Source organism: Thermobia domestica, chromosome 8 (assembly GCF_964235325.1).
Source record: "Thermobia domestica chromosome 8, izTheDome1.hap1.1, whole genome shotgun sequence".
In the NCBI taxonomy this organism is placed as follows: Eukaryota; Metazoa; Arthropoda; class Insecta; order Zygentoma; family Lepismatidae; genus Thermobia; species Thermobia domestica.
This window is the reverse complement of record NC_137461.1, coordinates 260506717-260522100: the sequence shown is the minus strand read 5'-3', so window position 1 is coordinate 260522100 and position 15384 is coordinate 260506717. Positions and strand designations below refer to the sequence as shown.

Sequence of the window (15384 nt, the reverse complement as noted above, 5' to 3'; positions counted from 1 at the left end):
TTTATAATTATAAGTCCTGGGCTTAGTTTATCAAACCAAGTATTTGTTGCTGCTCGTTTGTTTTCGTCCAACATTCAATCAGTTTTTCTCCTCTTTTATTGCGCTTATCTAGGGGTCTCTATTTTCCTATTTTCTCTTCTTTGCCTTCTACAATCGCATTGCAATTATCCTATCATAATTTCTTCTTCTTTTACATCTTTCATGATATTTTCAATGGCTTCCTACACTTGCTCTATTTCTTAATATACCTGGATGATAGTTGTATCCCTTGGTTTGGTAACTAGTTTTATTGCTGTGACTGTCATTTACAATTTAACTTCTTACTTCTCGTCCTATCTTCTGATCCATTATAAAATCCAACTCCAATGACCCAGTTTTCCGTTCTCAAGTTGATATTTTATACTCACCTGACCAGAAATAATCTTGTTCTTTCCATTTTATTTCACTGTTCCCTACTACATTCACGTTTAGTCGTTTTCTCTCTTCTTTCAGATTTTCTAAGATATGTGTCTATGTACTTAGGCAGTCATTTTAAAATACTGTAATTTTCAGTTGAATATTGAAAACCACATATTTGTAACATTACAAAGAATTACACTATTGAAAAATATTTCTTAGAAACTCTTAAATCAGTTTTACTAGTTTCCGGAAGTTCCTTTTTATTATTATTTTTTATTTGCTTAATTCTTTTTAAAACCTCATTACTAGCCCATGTAAGAATAAATTTTGACACAGACTTGAAAGAAAAGCTTTCGACAGATTAATCTATTCACTGCACTATTAGCTACGGATAAATGTAGGGATTTTAAACGTGACTAGATTCTTAACACGAACGGCCAGTACTCCATTATTTTTGAACGAGTTTTTACAAGAGAATGTTCACTTTAAATATTAAAATCTCCCAGAGAAATTCATACACAGTTTTGTTTTTCTAGGCTCCTTCCCCACAATTTTAACTTGTTTGCACATCATCAATCTTAGATATTAACTTACTACAATTGAAGGACTTACTTCTGAGATCCATATCCGTTGGGTTGTACTTGTGAATCGTATCTACCCCTCTTGGAAACTGGACCACCTTGTGCGCCCATTCCTCCACGTTTGGGAGGCCCTCCAAAGCGGTCGCCACCACCACGACCACGGTCTCCGCCTCGACCTCCACGAGGACCACCTCGGCCTGGTCCACCACGACCTCCTAAAATTACAGAATCAATGAGTTTATAAACAAATATTACTTTTTTCACTATAAAATTAATATTTTTATTATTTTATGTTGTAACACACCTTTAATTGTTTATATATAAAAGCAAAGCAGTTATATTTATCAGAAATAGTACTGTGCAATCGCCACTTGTCAGCTCAAATATCTCAATAAATAGAAACGTTGGGGATGTCTGTAGTGACAAATCGCGCCCAGGATTTTGAAATCAAATTTGGTAGAGCTAATGATAATGGGATCGGACCTGGATTGCTTTTCAATGAAGTAAAACACATGTAAGATAGAAACAGATTGTGATGTGAAGGGAAAGAAAATGGTACAAAAGGAAAACAGCTTGCGGGATAGTTCAATTCACTTGCACTTTAAGATCTTGCCGCTCTCTGTTTCATGGTTCCTTCGGTGGGTCGTCGTCCTTCCATTCGTTGACTGATGGCGAAAAGATGCGAGTTAAAATCCAGCGCGGTTCATGTAACAATACGGACGTTTCTGCTGCAATTAGCTTAACCGAGATTCAAATAGTTTTTTCAAATGACGAAACATACTTGTGAAATGTTTAGTAACGTAAAAGATAGATATGTTCCTTACAGATTAGAGCAAGTTACGGATTTCTGGATCTCTAATCCGTGGCACCGCGCAACTACATGTTCGTCGTTGCAATCCCAAACTTCGACTCTCCCATGACAAGGTAATTCGCTCAATTTTGTTCAACGTCCCTCAGGCCATTCCTTGGTCGATCGATGGTCTCTTGCGTTGACGACAAAAAGTGCAAACAACATATATTTACCAAGAATCAGGTGATGATCAGAATGTGGACAAAGGAAACAATCTGCAGTTTTACTGATTAAGAAATACACATGTAGAAACAAGTCAACAAAAAATGGAAAAGTTTTCATGTCTAAATAAATGAACTACTGAATGAACTTGGATAATAATAATAATAATAATAATAATAATAATAATAATAATAATAATAATAATAATAAAATGTGATTAACATTGACTTGATGATAAATCAGAGTTCTTGATTTCAAATGAATAAAGATTATCATTTCCATTAAGTTCAATTCAATATGAAAAGTCTCAAAATTTGTAATAAAAATAATGTATAATAAGCACATGACACCTATACATTCCTTCACAGTACAACAAAAGGAAATTACATTTCCGCTAAACCCTTAACAGAGAAACAGGAGAAAAAAAAAAGGGGGGGGGAAGTATTCCGAGACAACCCACGCACAAAGTGCTTGTTTTCCATAAAGTCTATTTAGAGCGAGCTGGAATCGAAACAGGGACCCACGTGTCAGAAAGTTCCTATTTCCGATGAAGTGTTTAGTATTCACTATTGTCTACTATATACAGAGACAAGCAGAAAACTCCGGCAATGTGGAACTCACTCAGACATTTCACGTATCATTATTTTGTTACCTCTTTCATAATACATATAACTATCAAGATACATAAATTTCAGTACCGTTATACGCTATTCCAATACTTACACACACTTAAATTAAGATTTTATTGCTTTCTGAAAGTGTACTTACCACGTCCAAAAGATCCTCTGGATCCCGGTTCGCCACGAGAACTAAAACCGCCTCCTCTGGGTCCACCTCTACCAGGTCCCCTAAAATTTAAAATTTATTAATTCTATTACCTAAAAACAAAGAGTAATTTTATATAGTTGATGTCCATTCTTTGGTTATAAAACAGTATACGTGATACAGGGTCTGTTCCAAATGTGTGTATATAAATATTCGTTTCACACTGTGGAACTACAGTAGACTTCCAAACTATGCGAATCCAATACTCAAACTTGAAGGAGCACATCTATAACTACTGGTTGGAATAGATTAATAAGATTAATCTGTTTCTCGAACGCTGAATCAGTATCAAAAAGCTATTACTCGTTATGCCTTACTGTTTTTGTTTTATGGCGATAAAGGCTGAAACAGGAAATCGTTAATTTGAACTACTTCCGGTTTAAATAGATCGTTAAAGGAACAGATAGAACCTACTCTTGGTCAGCTCAGTCGATTACAAAAAACTGGATCTCGATACTCTTGACGTTTTTGCTCTACGAAAACCAGTATTGAAACCGGAAGTGGTTTCGGTAGTGTTGAGGCTTGTGACAGCGTGTTCTCTTCAAACACTGAATCGATTGCAGAGAATAGCTTGTCGCTATATATATTCCCTTTTCAGTTCTATGGTGATAAATTTTGAAACTGGAAACTGTTTATTTTAATCACTTCTGGTTTGCAAAGTTAACGAACGAGATGGAACCTATTCTTAGAACAATGAATCAATTGCAAAAAAACAGCATCCCGCTATGTTACCGTTTCGTTCTGTGTCGATAAAAATTGAAACCGAAAATGGATAATTAGAACCATTTGCAGTTTGAATAGAGGGTTAATGGAAAAGATGAAACCTATCCTTCGAAAGCTGAATAGATTATTAAAAAAAAAAAAAAAACTCGGGGTCTCAGAGTTTTAGCTTTGATACCTATCGACAGACAGACGGACAAAACCGTTCTATGAAATTTCCGACACTTATGCATAGCATAGTTTGAAAGTCTACAAAAATCACAAAAGCAGATTTATTACAGTTCAAAATACTAACAAATGAAGTTCTTCAAAATACCACCCTTGTGCGCTGCTCAACCTGCCGCAACCAGATCAGGACGTTTACGTAGTAGACTGTTTGTCCGACAGACGCAAACTCACTGTGAATTACACTATTTCGTCGAAGAAGACAATAAGCATTGCATTCACTTCTTCGATTTTTTTTTTTCTTCTTTCGAGAAGACGTTTTGTGCCACTCTGAACCTGATCTTTTTGATTCGGGATCGTATTCGAATCCCACAATGTCTCATCATCAATCATCCCATATTGTCTACAAACCTATGCTCACTTTCACAATATTCCAACAATTCACGCGAAATTAACATGGTTTTCCTTCTGTTCCTCAAACAATACACTGGGAACTCTCTTAGCATTAAACCTTCCTCATATACAAATCATCTGTTAGAATTCGATAAATAACGAAATTCGAGACATTGGACGCGTCGGTTACCACTGTAACACTGAAGGATCGATCTGAGTTGAACACTAAATTTTTTCAAGTTTCCATCAACTTGTGATGTTGACTGACGCCCAGCACAGTGATCACCCTCTACGTTCTTTTAGATCTACCGGAACATGTGCCACTCGTACATGCTTGCTTGCGACATGGTTCCTCTCCATTCTTTCCGCTCCATTCTTCATATGGAACTTCTCGACACTTTTATGAGTATGGCGCAAAACTCAATCGCGTGACGTCGTTCTATTAAACGCTGCACCTTTGCTCTCGACGCGACTAACGAACTGACCTTTACGCCAATCGCGATTTTCACTGTTACGGCGCGCAAGCGACTGAACCGGGCAGCATTCTGCAGCTGCCCCACCAATCATCGCGAAAAAAACACTTGGTTGGTGGATAAAAATCTTTCCCGATGTTCCGAGACAGATCCTATACATTTCATCTGTAAAATACATAGTTAAAATATTTATTTTCTATGTTGGGTGTATCTCGAATCGTATGTCTCGAGTCTCAAGTCGTACACACACTGTCGTACTTAAAATTTGTATATCAACATATCGCTACCGATTGATTAATGATAGTGTATAAGAACATCAATAGCGACACACAATGTATATTCGCGGTCCTTATTTTAAGATTTAAATATTATAGGGCACTTGAAGACAAAATCTCAATGTCTTTTAGTTTCATGAAATCTTACATTTCTGTTACGCCATCTTTCAGAAGGAAAGTGGACTAAGTACAATAAGGTAATGGAAAGTAAGCACGACAGAGTTAAATTAAAAACAATAGATTAAGATTTACGAAGGTAGACCACATCCATGATTGAATAATTACAGCAGAATCCCATTGTTAACTATTAACAGTGGTATCAAGTCAATATGCTATGAAACGGGAATATTGAGTTTCGAGCTATCACCAAGCGATCGAGCAAAATCATCCAACGATGCGGAAAGTTCTCTCGCTGAAAACGTAACCAGTTCGTTTCTTTTCAAGTGTCAATGGCTTGACCAGATTTCACGGAAAAGTAGATATATATGGTGGTTGTGGGTTGGGTTCGCAGCAACAGAAGAATGAATGGAATGTTGATACATTGACGCTACAGGACATCAGAATGCAAACACGGGGACGGGTATTAATTACATGTGATGTAAGCTGTGCACACCCTTTTTTTAAATCATTTGTACGTGACTTAAAAAAAAAAAAAAAAAAAAAGTACAATTTAAATGCTATTCCTCTTTAAACGGTAAACTACGGGGATTTCCTGATATTTATGTTTTACTTTTTTTTTTTTTCTCCAAAGATATTTCTCACACGAGACAATTACTCAGTAGCAGTGCATTATTGTTCTTCCAACATACAAGTGGGCGATCACAGTAATTCTCAAAATTCACTTCACAATAATTAGACGAAGAAAAGTAACTATGATGATATTTGTTTCTTTTCAAGCTGCTTAATCAGAACAGAACCGAAGTAAAATATGCACATGTAAAGTACGTTACTATTTTGAAAACTGGAAAAAAAATTGCATTGCGTTGAATATAAATAAATTAAATGCAACTTTTTTTTTTTTTTTAATCTCCTTTCACCATAACTTTCCCATAATGAATATCAATGTCTTTCTTTAAAACAGTAAAATTACTCAAACTTGTATATTAGCATGAACTGTGTAAATATTTGATTTAAAGTTACCTGCGCTCAGTATAACAAAAAATATCTTAATATGTATAATACCATATGTAAGATACTTCCCTAGTAAGGAGTTTTTAATTAAAAATAGCTTTTTTTTTAAATGTATTTTTCATTTTTCTTCCTATTTATAGTGTTAACAACTAGTTGAAATGCCTGTTCTTAGCACGGCAAGAATAGGTTTGCGTCGAATATATGAAAGATTTATTTTTATTCAATATTCGTACCTTTTATGATGGGTATTTGAATCGAAATGGAACGACAAACTCAGCTTGACCCAAATGCTACCTTTATTCGAAAATTTCTTTCAAACGGCGCCGCCGTTACTGTTTACGAAAAATCTGCTTCTCCCCCTTTAGAATATGCACTTCAATGTGCAGAGATTGTGATAAATACGAAATTAAATAAGAAATTGAAACATTACAAAAATCTAACTCCTTTACAGCCAGAATTTTTGAAAACTCTGGAACACGTCTCAACTTCTTTTCAGTAAAGTTTTTTTTATTACCAAGTTCTATCTGCTTAACTTCAAGGGGTCGTGATAGATATTTATGTCAAATTTTGACCCTCCCCTTACCTCCATTGTGATATGCATTTTGGTGAAAGTGACAAGATAAAAATCCGGCTCGAGTCAAGTGCTAAATGTGCTCAAAACTTCACCCCAAAGATTCACCCGTTTTCCATTATGATGCACAAGAGAAGATCGGTCATATATATTGAGAATAACATAGAAATTGCCTCACCCTTAGAAATGGAATTTCCTTCCTAAAACACTGGAACACGTGACCACTTATTTAAAATAAGGAAGATTATATATATATATATATATATATATAGTTGCATCTTCCGAATATGAAAGACTCGTGAGACATTTTTGGAATACATTTTAAACCTCCTCTTCCATCCACTTTGGAACACACATTTTAATTAAAGTGACGTGATAAAAATGGGCTCGATTCCGAGTGCTAACGATTTTCAAAAATTCACTTTAAATTGTCCAGCCGTCTTCCCGTGACGATAAGACAAACAACGTAGATTTGAATACGGAGAAAAAGAAATTACAGAAATTTTTCCCTTATGAGCGGACCTGGAACACGTGTCCAATTATTTTTAATGAGGAATTTACATACCAAGTTTCATTTACCTAGCTTCAGAGCCCTCTGAGGTACTTTTTCGGCATAAATTTTATCCCTCTTCTCCCTCCTCCTCTTCGGATACGAATTTTAATCAAAATGGCGTGATAAATTCCCAGTTTGAGGTACTAATTATGTTCAAAAATTTATTACAAGCGGGTTAGTCCATTATATATATATATATATATATATATATGTATGTAAATGTTACTGTATAAAGGTTATGCTATGTAGAATCACGACTTTACAATTGAACTGAAAATTGTGAGCATTGAATGAGAATGTTAAATGGATTCGAGCTTTCGCCTCATGTCTCCTGTACAAAAGGATATGATTAAATCAGTACATTGTCAAATAACAAAGAACGATATACTTTATTTAAACTCGCATTATTAAGATCCTATTATCATACGGATAAAGATGATAGTTTCAGATTCACATTCGATGTGTGTCCCGTAAGTCAGAAATACCGCATTTCATTTCTGTTTTAAGCAAAATAAATTTTATTTGAATCATAGATTTAAAAAAAAAAAAAAAAAAAAAAAATCTATTTAAATCAAATTTTGGTGCAGTGACCAGTATATTTTCATAAAATATGATATATACAAGGTGCGTAAAGAAAGTACAGAAGGCCGTTTAATGTTCATGCTAACGGAAGTTTGAACCCATCTCATCTTAAAAAACCATGACGCCACCAGCGATTGTATTCCACATTATACCCCTGTCTTGCAGCAATGGCCCTGCAGCGAAGTTGCCATTGCAGGAGACTGCGTTGAAGAATATTTTGGTCCAAACGATCCCACTCCTTCTGACAAGCTTTCCAAAGAGGTGTGGAATTGTGCGGAGACATCTGCTTTCCAAGGCCCGTTTTTTTCACAACGGAACCCCACCCAAAAAATCCATGCATAGGTATCGAGGGATTTAACAGGAATGTCTGTAAAAGGTATTGCATGAATGCTCGTTTCACGTGTCGATGACACGTGAAACGGGCCGTTTTTTTGTGTTACCGGGTTTTCACGTTGCACCGGGGAACTCACTTTCCGCGCAACAGCGGGGAGGGGGGGGGGGGTGCTTAGGCTTCCGATATGTTTGAGATCCACTTTGACTGGTTCCAGCAACAGGTACGGTGCACGCTTTTTGGCGATTCAACACTGCGTTCATGCCCTTCTTTGACACATGGAAGGCTTTCTCTTACACAGGTTAATTATCTGGCTATAACTATAACCAATGTCGGAAAGGACATAGATACATAGTTCGCGGCATAGAAAATTTTACAAAAAGTCCAAATTACAAACAAGCTCTTGCACCGTGCGCTTATGCATGCAGAAACAGACGTCTCAATCGACTACTTGCTCCAGGCACTCAATCCAACTCCTCCTCCTCTCGTTGTTTAAACCTCATTGGTACAATGCAAAATAATTATTCCTTCGTTATCAGCTTTAAAGCTGGGTTAATTTTAGAACGTGAGTCAATATACTTTATTACCTTATTTTTTACTTTACAAATTAATATTGTAGTTTATTTTAACTCAAAGGCAATTTATGTCATTTGCAAAGACGTTCGTAACGTTGTATTTTCAAATATAATGTAATGCTTCTTATTCTTTATCAACTTTACTATTTTCATTGCTATATTATAGCCAAACAATACATTCGAAAACATAATATAATAAAATGTTATAACTGCAATATACAATACCATCTTCCTACTGGCAGGATATTTGTATCGTACTAGCAGAACTACAGCATCATCCTACAGGAACGACAAACGCTTGGGCGTTTAATCATTCAGCAAATATGTGTCTGTGACTGAACATGTATATGGGTGATTTGTTAAATAAAATTTTAAACTTTTTTTTAACTAGGAATTCACTGAGATTCGTTGAAACATTTTACAAATGCAAATAATGTTTTAATTATCAAGTATCGTTTAAAGGCATCGAAATAATGAAGATCGTGGTTAAAATTGGAATTAATGTTATATTTATTTACATATTGAAGTAGGGGTGAAGTATGTTATTTAGCAAATTAATCAAAACTGTTAGCGACTTCGTCACTTAATGCCGTACATTATTTTACAATTACGGTAAATATACAGGACTGATGTTTATCGATATTTTGTATGGTCAACAAATAAGGATGTTGACTTGTAATTATCAAATTCAAATTAGTAACATACTTGTCACAAAACTTTTCGGAGTATGTAACTTATCGAAGTCAATATTACAAATGGATTTTCATGAAAACAGAAAATTTACATTTGCGTAGGAATTATTTACCAACTGCACTGTAACCCTGATGGGTTATTATGTTTCGGAATAGAACGTAATTTGCAGAAATAAGGAAAAATGAACCAGTGCGGAACGTGCTGTGACCGTGAAAGAATATTATCACAACAATGAGAGTGCATCTGCTGACAAAGGGGTGTTCAAACGTCACTATAATCTTGGACGACAGATCTCCTTATGTATTCATGCTATTGGGTACCTTGAGAGTGATGTGTTAAGTATCGTTTACAGACTATACAAGAACTAAAGGACTGTATCAAAGAAATCCCGAATATTCTAACAAAAGTATTTTCAAACTGAAAACGCAATGAGGAACCTGCGTAGTAGATCTAAAGAATGTGTGCAAAGGCAGGGGAGTCACCTGTTGGACGTTATTTTTATATCAAACTCAGCTTTGTATAATTCTCAGTTTGTGAAAGGATATATATACACACCTTAAATTTCATGCTGTTATTAAAAATATCAATATTCAGTATCTGCGATATAATTAATTTTCAAGGATTAAAAAACACGAGTATTTATAGGTTCAATAAGCGGACATTCACTCTCCAAGCATACATTTTACATTTACAATAGTCCAATTATTTTACTAATTATATTAAGTGTTAACAAGTTTTCTTGTTGATGTACAAAATTCTTCGATATTTTTCTCATGTTACGAACTACGCTACATCTCACTGAAAACTAGCAAATGAGCTACCTATTTTTTTATACAGAAATTATTATTACAAATCGTGATTTTAACGATTTTCTACAGATTACGTGTCTGCTAGAAAACACTAAGCCAGAATTATCATGAACATACAATCAAAAAAAATCGACATTTTGAACAATAATATTCAATCTAATAACGTATCTACGTCAAGCAGAGATTAACATTTTAACTTCATTATATATATGTATGTATAATACTATCATGAGAGAAGCAGATAGACTAATACCTTCCCGGTGCTGATCCTCCGCGGCCACCTGCACCATCTCTGGGAGGGCCACCACGACCACCTCTACCTCTGGGACCGCCCCTCATCATGCCACGGCCTCCCCTGAAAAAGGACCAATTGTCACTGTTAAAGTTTGAGCATGAAGCAAGAAGAATGAATATCTTCTTTACTAAAATATTGCTTCTTTGATCCCGTGTGTGGTGGATTAATAGTTTTGTATCTGGATTTCAAATTTTCCTACTGAGGTCTCCGAACGGAATACCTTTACCATCAATTTGTTCTACATGCTTTCGGAATCTCCATCAAAATACAGCTCAAAAAGACGAAAATCCTACTGAGAATGACGTTAACTTTCAGTTAGCGTCATAATGTTGTAACCCTCGAAAATAAAAACTTTTACGTTTCATCTTTCACCCTATTTTATAAAAAGTCATTCAGGATGGAACATCCATCTCCAAATAGAGTTCGTTAAGTAATTCGTAGGCTCAATTCTCATGTTTTAACAATTTTCATAGAATCAATCATATCAGTAGTATTCTTATTTCCGCTCAAAGAATCAACTTGGCGAGTACATCTATAATGATTTATCTTACTCATAGGAGTATTCATAACTATTTGTCTTGAGTTACTTCAATTATGCTCTCATGAACATACCAATAATCTCACGGCATAAGTACGTACGTACGTACGTACTATTACCAAAATATTCAATAAATATTAACTTACAAATAACGATTTAAGATTCAAAATTAAATTTTAAAATAATATATTTCTAGCGAAACGTGAAATACGCATTAACGAATATTGTTAAGTGTTACGACGATTAATACAATCATACTCACATGCATTCAGTCACACACCCGAATGATAACACTGAAGAGATGATATAATTGGATAAAATAAAGGCTTAACTAGATTTACAATTCAGTTTCATTTTTGAATAAGGAATGAAAATCACGTCCTGACAACGTAGAAAATTGTACTAATAATAATATAGTATCATTAGAAGCCTTTCTAATATAATTACGTACATATCCAATGGATGAATGGATACTTAGTAAATTTATTCAGCAGTAGAAATAGCATTCTTTAAAATTCGATATTAGTATGAGCAAAAGCTCCTGAAGATATGCACTTAGAAATTCAATTTTTAACGTCCCACGATTATGCCTTAAAGGCTAAAGGAAATGGATGAAAATTACAACTGATTATGGAAGAATTGTGGAGTTATGGAATTTTGGAATAGGAAATTTTGTTTAACATAATAAAAAAATATATATTTTAAAAAAGGCAGAAAGAAAGAAAGATAAACTAAAGCAAAGGTTTTGAATATTATACAAATAACAGAACAAGTCCACTGAAACTTAAGGTAGCCAAATACATCCACAGAACATATCCAATTCTTGCAATTTTTGCAAATGGCCATATAGAAAGTAATTACAGGATCGATTACTGTACAAAACAAACGGTGTTAAACCTTACCTTCCTCCTCTGTCTCCAAAGCCTCGTCCTCTCGGCGGACCTCCACGACCTGGTCCACCACGTCCACGCCCGTAGCCCCGTCCCATTTCGTCTCCCATGGTTAAACGCTGAAATAAATATATTTATCAATACTAAAAAATGCAGCAATTGACTGAAGTTACATGCTATAAGTGAAAAAAAAGATTTAATGCCAACTAAACATGTACGTTATTATGTTAAGTATTTTGAGATATCAAACATACTATCTTCTCTTGGTAAACGCAGATGTTTATAGGTACTTATTCATTTAGCTGATACACATCGAACTCATTAGATGTAAGGATTATTTTAACAATTCACTGGCCCACATACACGACTTTTGTGTGTGTGTGTGTGAGTGTGCGTGTAAAGCAGGGATACTATATATTAAGTATGGTTGCACAGTAGTTTTCACAAGAGAACTTCAAGTAATAATAATAATAATAATAATAATAATAATAATAATAATAATAATAATAATAATAATAAAGCAACTTGACTTGATGTCCCCATTAAACCTCACCAAATAATCCATCAATCGAAGCAACACGATGCACTAAATGGAAATACAAAAACTGATGAAGAAACGAAAGAACACACTCGAAATAAGAAAAATAATTTAGACAGGCACTGATTTTCACCAGAGACAAATTGTTTTAGGTATTAGTTCAAAAGACGCTTGCCTTGATTTATTTATTCTGAAAACTGGATAATACGTATCTGATGAGTTACTGAATTTGTTTTGTAGAAGTGCTGCATGTGAGTATATGTAGTGTTATTGGGTGAATGTTATTGGCTTTTTAGCTACAGACATTTGTGATTTTCCCATACTAGTTTTTTCAGTAGATATGGTCTTTTGCATTTGGACAACCGATAAATGACCAACTGTAAATAAACATTTTTGTCAAGCAGACAAATTTGAAAGAAAAGTGAAAGTTTTATGCCAGTTATAGGATGAAATAACATCTCGTTCGCTCGCATCCTAATTCTACGTAGGCTATTTATGATGCCATATTGCTACATCGAAATTTTTACATAGAACTTATTTCCGATAAAGCGTTTCTTGTATATATTAGTGCTAAGTACACGATAAACCATTAAGAAGAAAGCTGAAAGGTACCAATACCTCCAACGAACTAGTAATAGAAATATATTGTGTGTGTTGTCTTTATATTTCAAGCAATTCAGTCATCAGTAACGACTAATTAGGACCTAATCTAGAGAGAGTTGCGCATCCTATAAACAATTTTTTTTTTTTTATTTATTGATTGTCCTACGTAAGATGATAGGCAATCAAAACAAACTCCTTTATCCCCCCTCATCTTCAACGCTGCAAAAGGAGGAAAAGTTGGTTAACATATATTTCTTTTTAAATACGGAATCATGTCAAATCTAGGTTTCCATTCCACTCTCCCCCTTTAATTCAAGTATTATTAATTGTGTATTAAATAAGTGATTTTAGTACGATTTTTAAATGGAATCACTAGAAATAAGAACTCAATCATCATCAAATGTCAATAATTCTTTCATTTAAAGGGCCGAGAGGAGGTTTTATCTGTTTCAAATTTACAAGAATGTAGTCTTCTGTACAATAGGTAATCGAATACATGTGCAAAATACACTAGTACGATTAAGCGTTTGTAAATATTAGTTTCGTGTGTAATTAGTACACACGTAATTACTAATATCCTAATTATAATATATCGATACATAACGCTAATTTTTAAGTCACTTTACGCCAATAGATCTCGCTATCGTGCAGGAAATTTGAGGATTCGAAACTATTAAGGATTTATACTGCGATTTAAAAACTGCACTGTTTCAATTTAATTATTTCAAAATTGGACAAAGTCTGTAAGCACACTAGCATTAATATTTGTATAACCGCCTAGTAAGTTTGTTGACAAACTGAAAAAAAAAAAAGTGTAAACAATGAGAACCTTTAATTAAGGACGATTTCAACATATAGTGTACAACAAGGTTTGGATTAATGCTGGACAGCAAAACACGTTCATCATCACTATCTATTTTCAAATAAAGGCAGATGGGTAGACAGGCAGCGAGCGGAGCGACGATTACTAACTATTAGGAATTAGCGTTACTCACGCATAGATGACTGATCACCAAAAGAATAAACTAGTAACACTTTTGCTTTAAATTAACAAAGTTGATATAAACATTATAGACCAGATAGCCCATAAATATTCTGTCAAACTGCTGGAAAATGTCCCGGTTATAAGATATTTTACCAGCAATATACCAACTTGTACTAGAAAAAAAAAATATTTCTTAACATACCACGATTTTGCACCGAGACTAAGGGGAACGATGAGGAGTTGGATACTGGTGGAATGAAGGAAATGGAGAACCCCGAGAAGACTCACGCACCAGAGGTAAGCGCCCTACCATTGAGGAACCACGACACCACGAAAAAGGAAAAAGTGGTGTCAGATCGGGATCTCTACGTAAACAGAACTCTAAATCAGTGTTTTCAAACAAAATCGCCTGTTGATCATGTACAATGGTAGTTCAAAAACATTGTGTACTGGAACTGTACGGAATAAACAAAATGTCATACCACTATGAAGGCTTCTGCTTTCGGTTTAAAAGGTCTTAGGTGTGAGTAAATTTTATAGTCTGAGTATTTTGAAGTGTTTCAAATCTTATTAAGGTTATCTAATAACAAACAAGTGGGTTTCGTTTCACAGTGTGAAACGACAGTAACGTCCACACTATGGAAATCCAATACTCAAATTTGTAGTAGTAACTACTGGTTACAATAAACTAATAGGATTTTTCGGACGCTGAATTCACATCAAAAAGCCATTACGCACTATGTTCCATCGTTTTTGTTCTATAGTAATAAAGGTTGAAACTGGATATCATAAATTTGAACCACTTCCAGACTAAACAGATGGCTAAGGGAGGAGATAGAACTACTCGATATCTCTTACCGTTTTTGTCCTACGGAAATCAATATTGAAATCAGAAGTAAACTTCATCCACTTCTGATTTTGGCCGAGTGTTGCCGATTGTGATAGTATGTACTCATGAGAGACTGAATCGATTACAAAACAGTTTGTCACTTTCTAATTAACCGAATGACAAAACTTGAAAAATTGACTAGTTTTTTTTTAATAACATGATGATCAGCACACTTGATTCTATAGACAGCCAAATGCCTGTGACACTACATTCGCATAAAGGTGTATAAACTAGTTTTTAGGTAAACTGAGAGTTGTTTTATTTGGAAATGGAAAGTGATTAACATAAGCATTTTAGGTCATAACAGCACCAAAAATAAAACAGCCGAAGACTGTGATTAAACTTAACGTTCAGACGTAACAGGTTACCAAACCCCAACTTTAAGGTCGCTCTAAAATTAACTATATAGAGACGTCTGTCGTTCAATGTAAGAACTTTTTTTTTTTTTTAATTTTTTTTTTAACTTGATCCATTCTAGTGTTTACGAAGTGTGTGATAAACCTTTTATTAGTACAGCAAACTCGATATTTCGTGCTCGGATTATTTGTTTTCCAGGTT

The 15384-nt window shown here is 34.6% G+C and overlaps 1 protein-coding gene across 7 annotated transcripts in view; it reads right to left on the bottom strand.

Moving 5' to 3' along the window:
• Positions 1-15384, bottom strand: part of LOC145693579 (uncharacterized) — a 100341-nt gene that overhangs the window by 45945 nt on the left and 39012 nt on the right. For 5 of the 7 annotated variants that reach the window (XR_014132807.1, XM_081769682.1, XM_081769683.1 and 2 more), the window contains 4 exons: positions 11824-11930; positions 10342-10443; positions 2761-2840; positions 1012-1195 (listed from right to left, as the gene is read on the bottom strand). Coding sequence is in view for 6 of the 7 variants with exons in the window: in XM_081769682.1 (XP_081625808.1) it covers positions 1012-1195; positions 2761-2840; positions 10342-10443; positions 11824-11930 (473 nt within the window). In the remaining variant the exon portion in view is untranslated. The remainder of the gene's footprint in view (positions 1-1011; positions 1196-2760; positions 2841-10341; positions 10444-11823; positions 11931-15384) is intronic. The other 2 variants (XM_081769685.1, XM_081769686.1) reach the window with 1 other exon arrangement.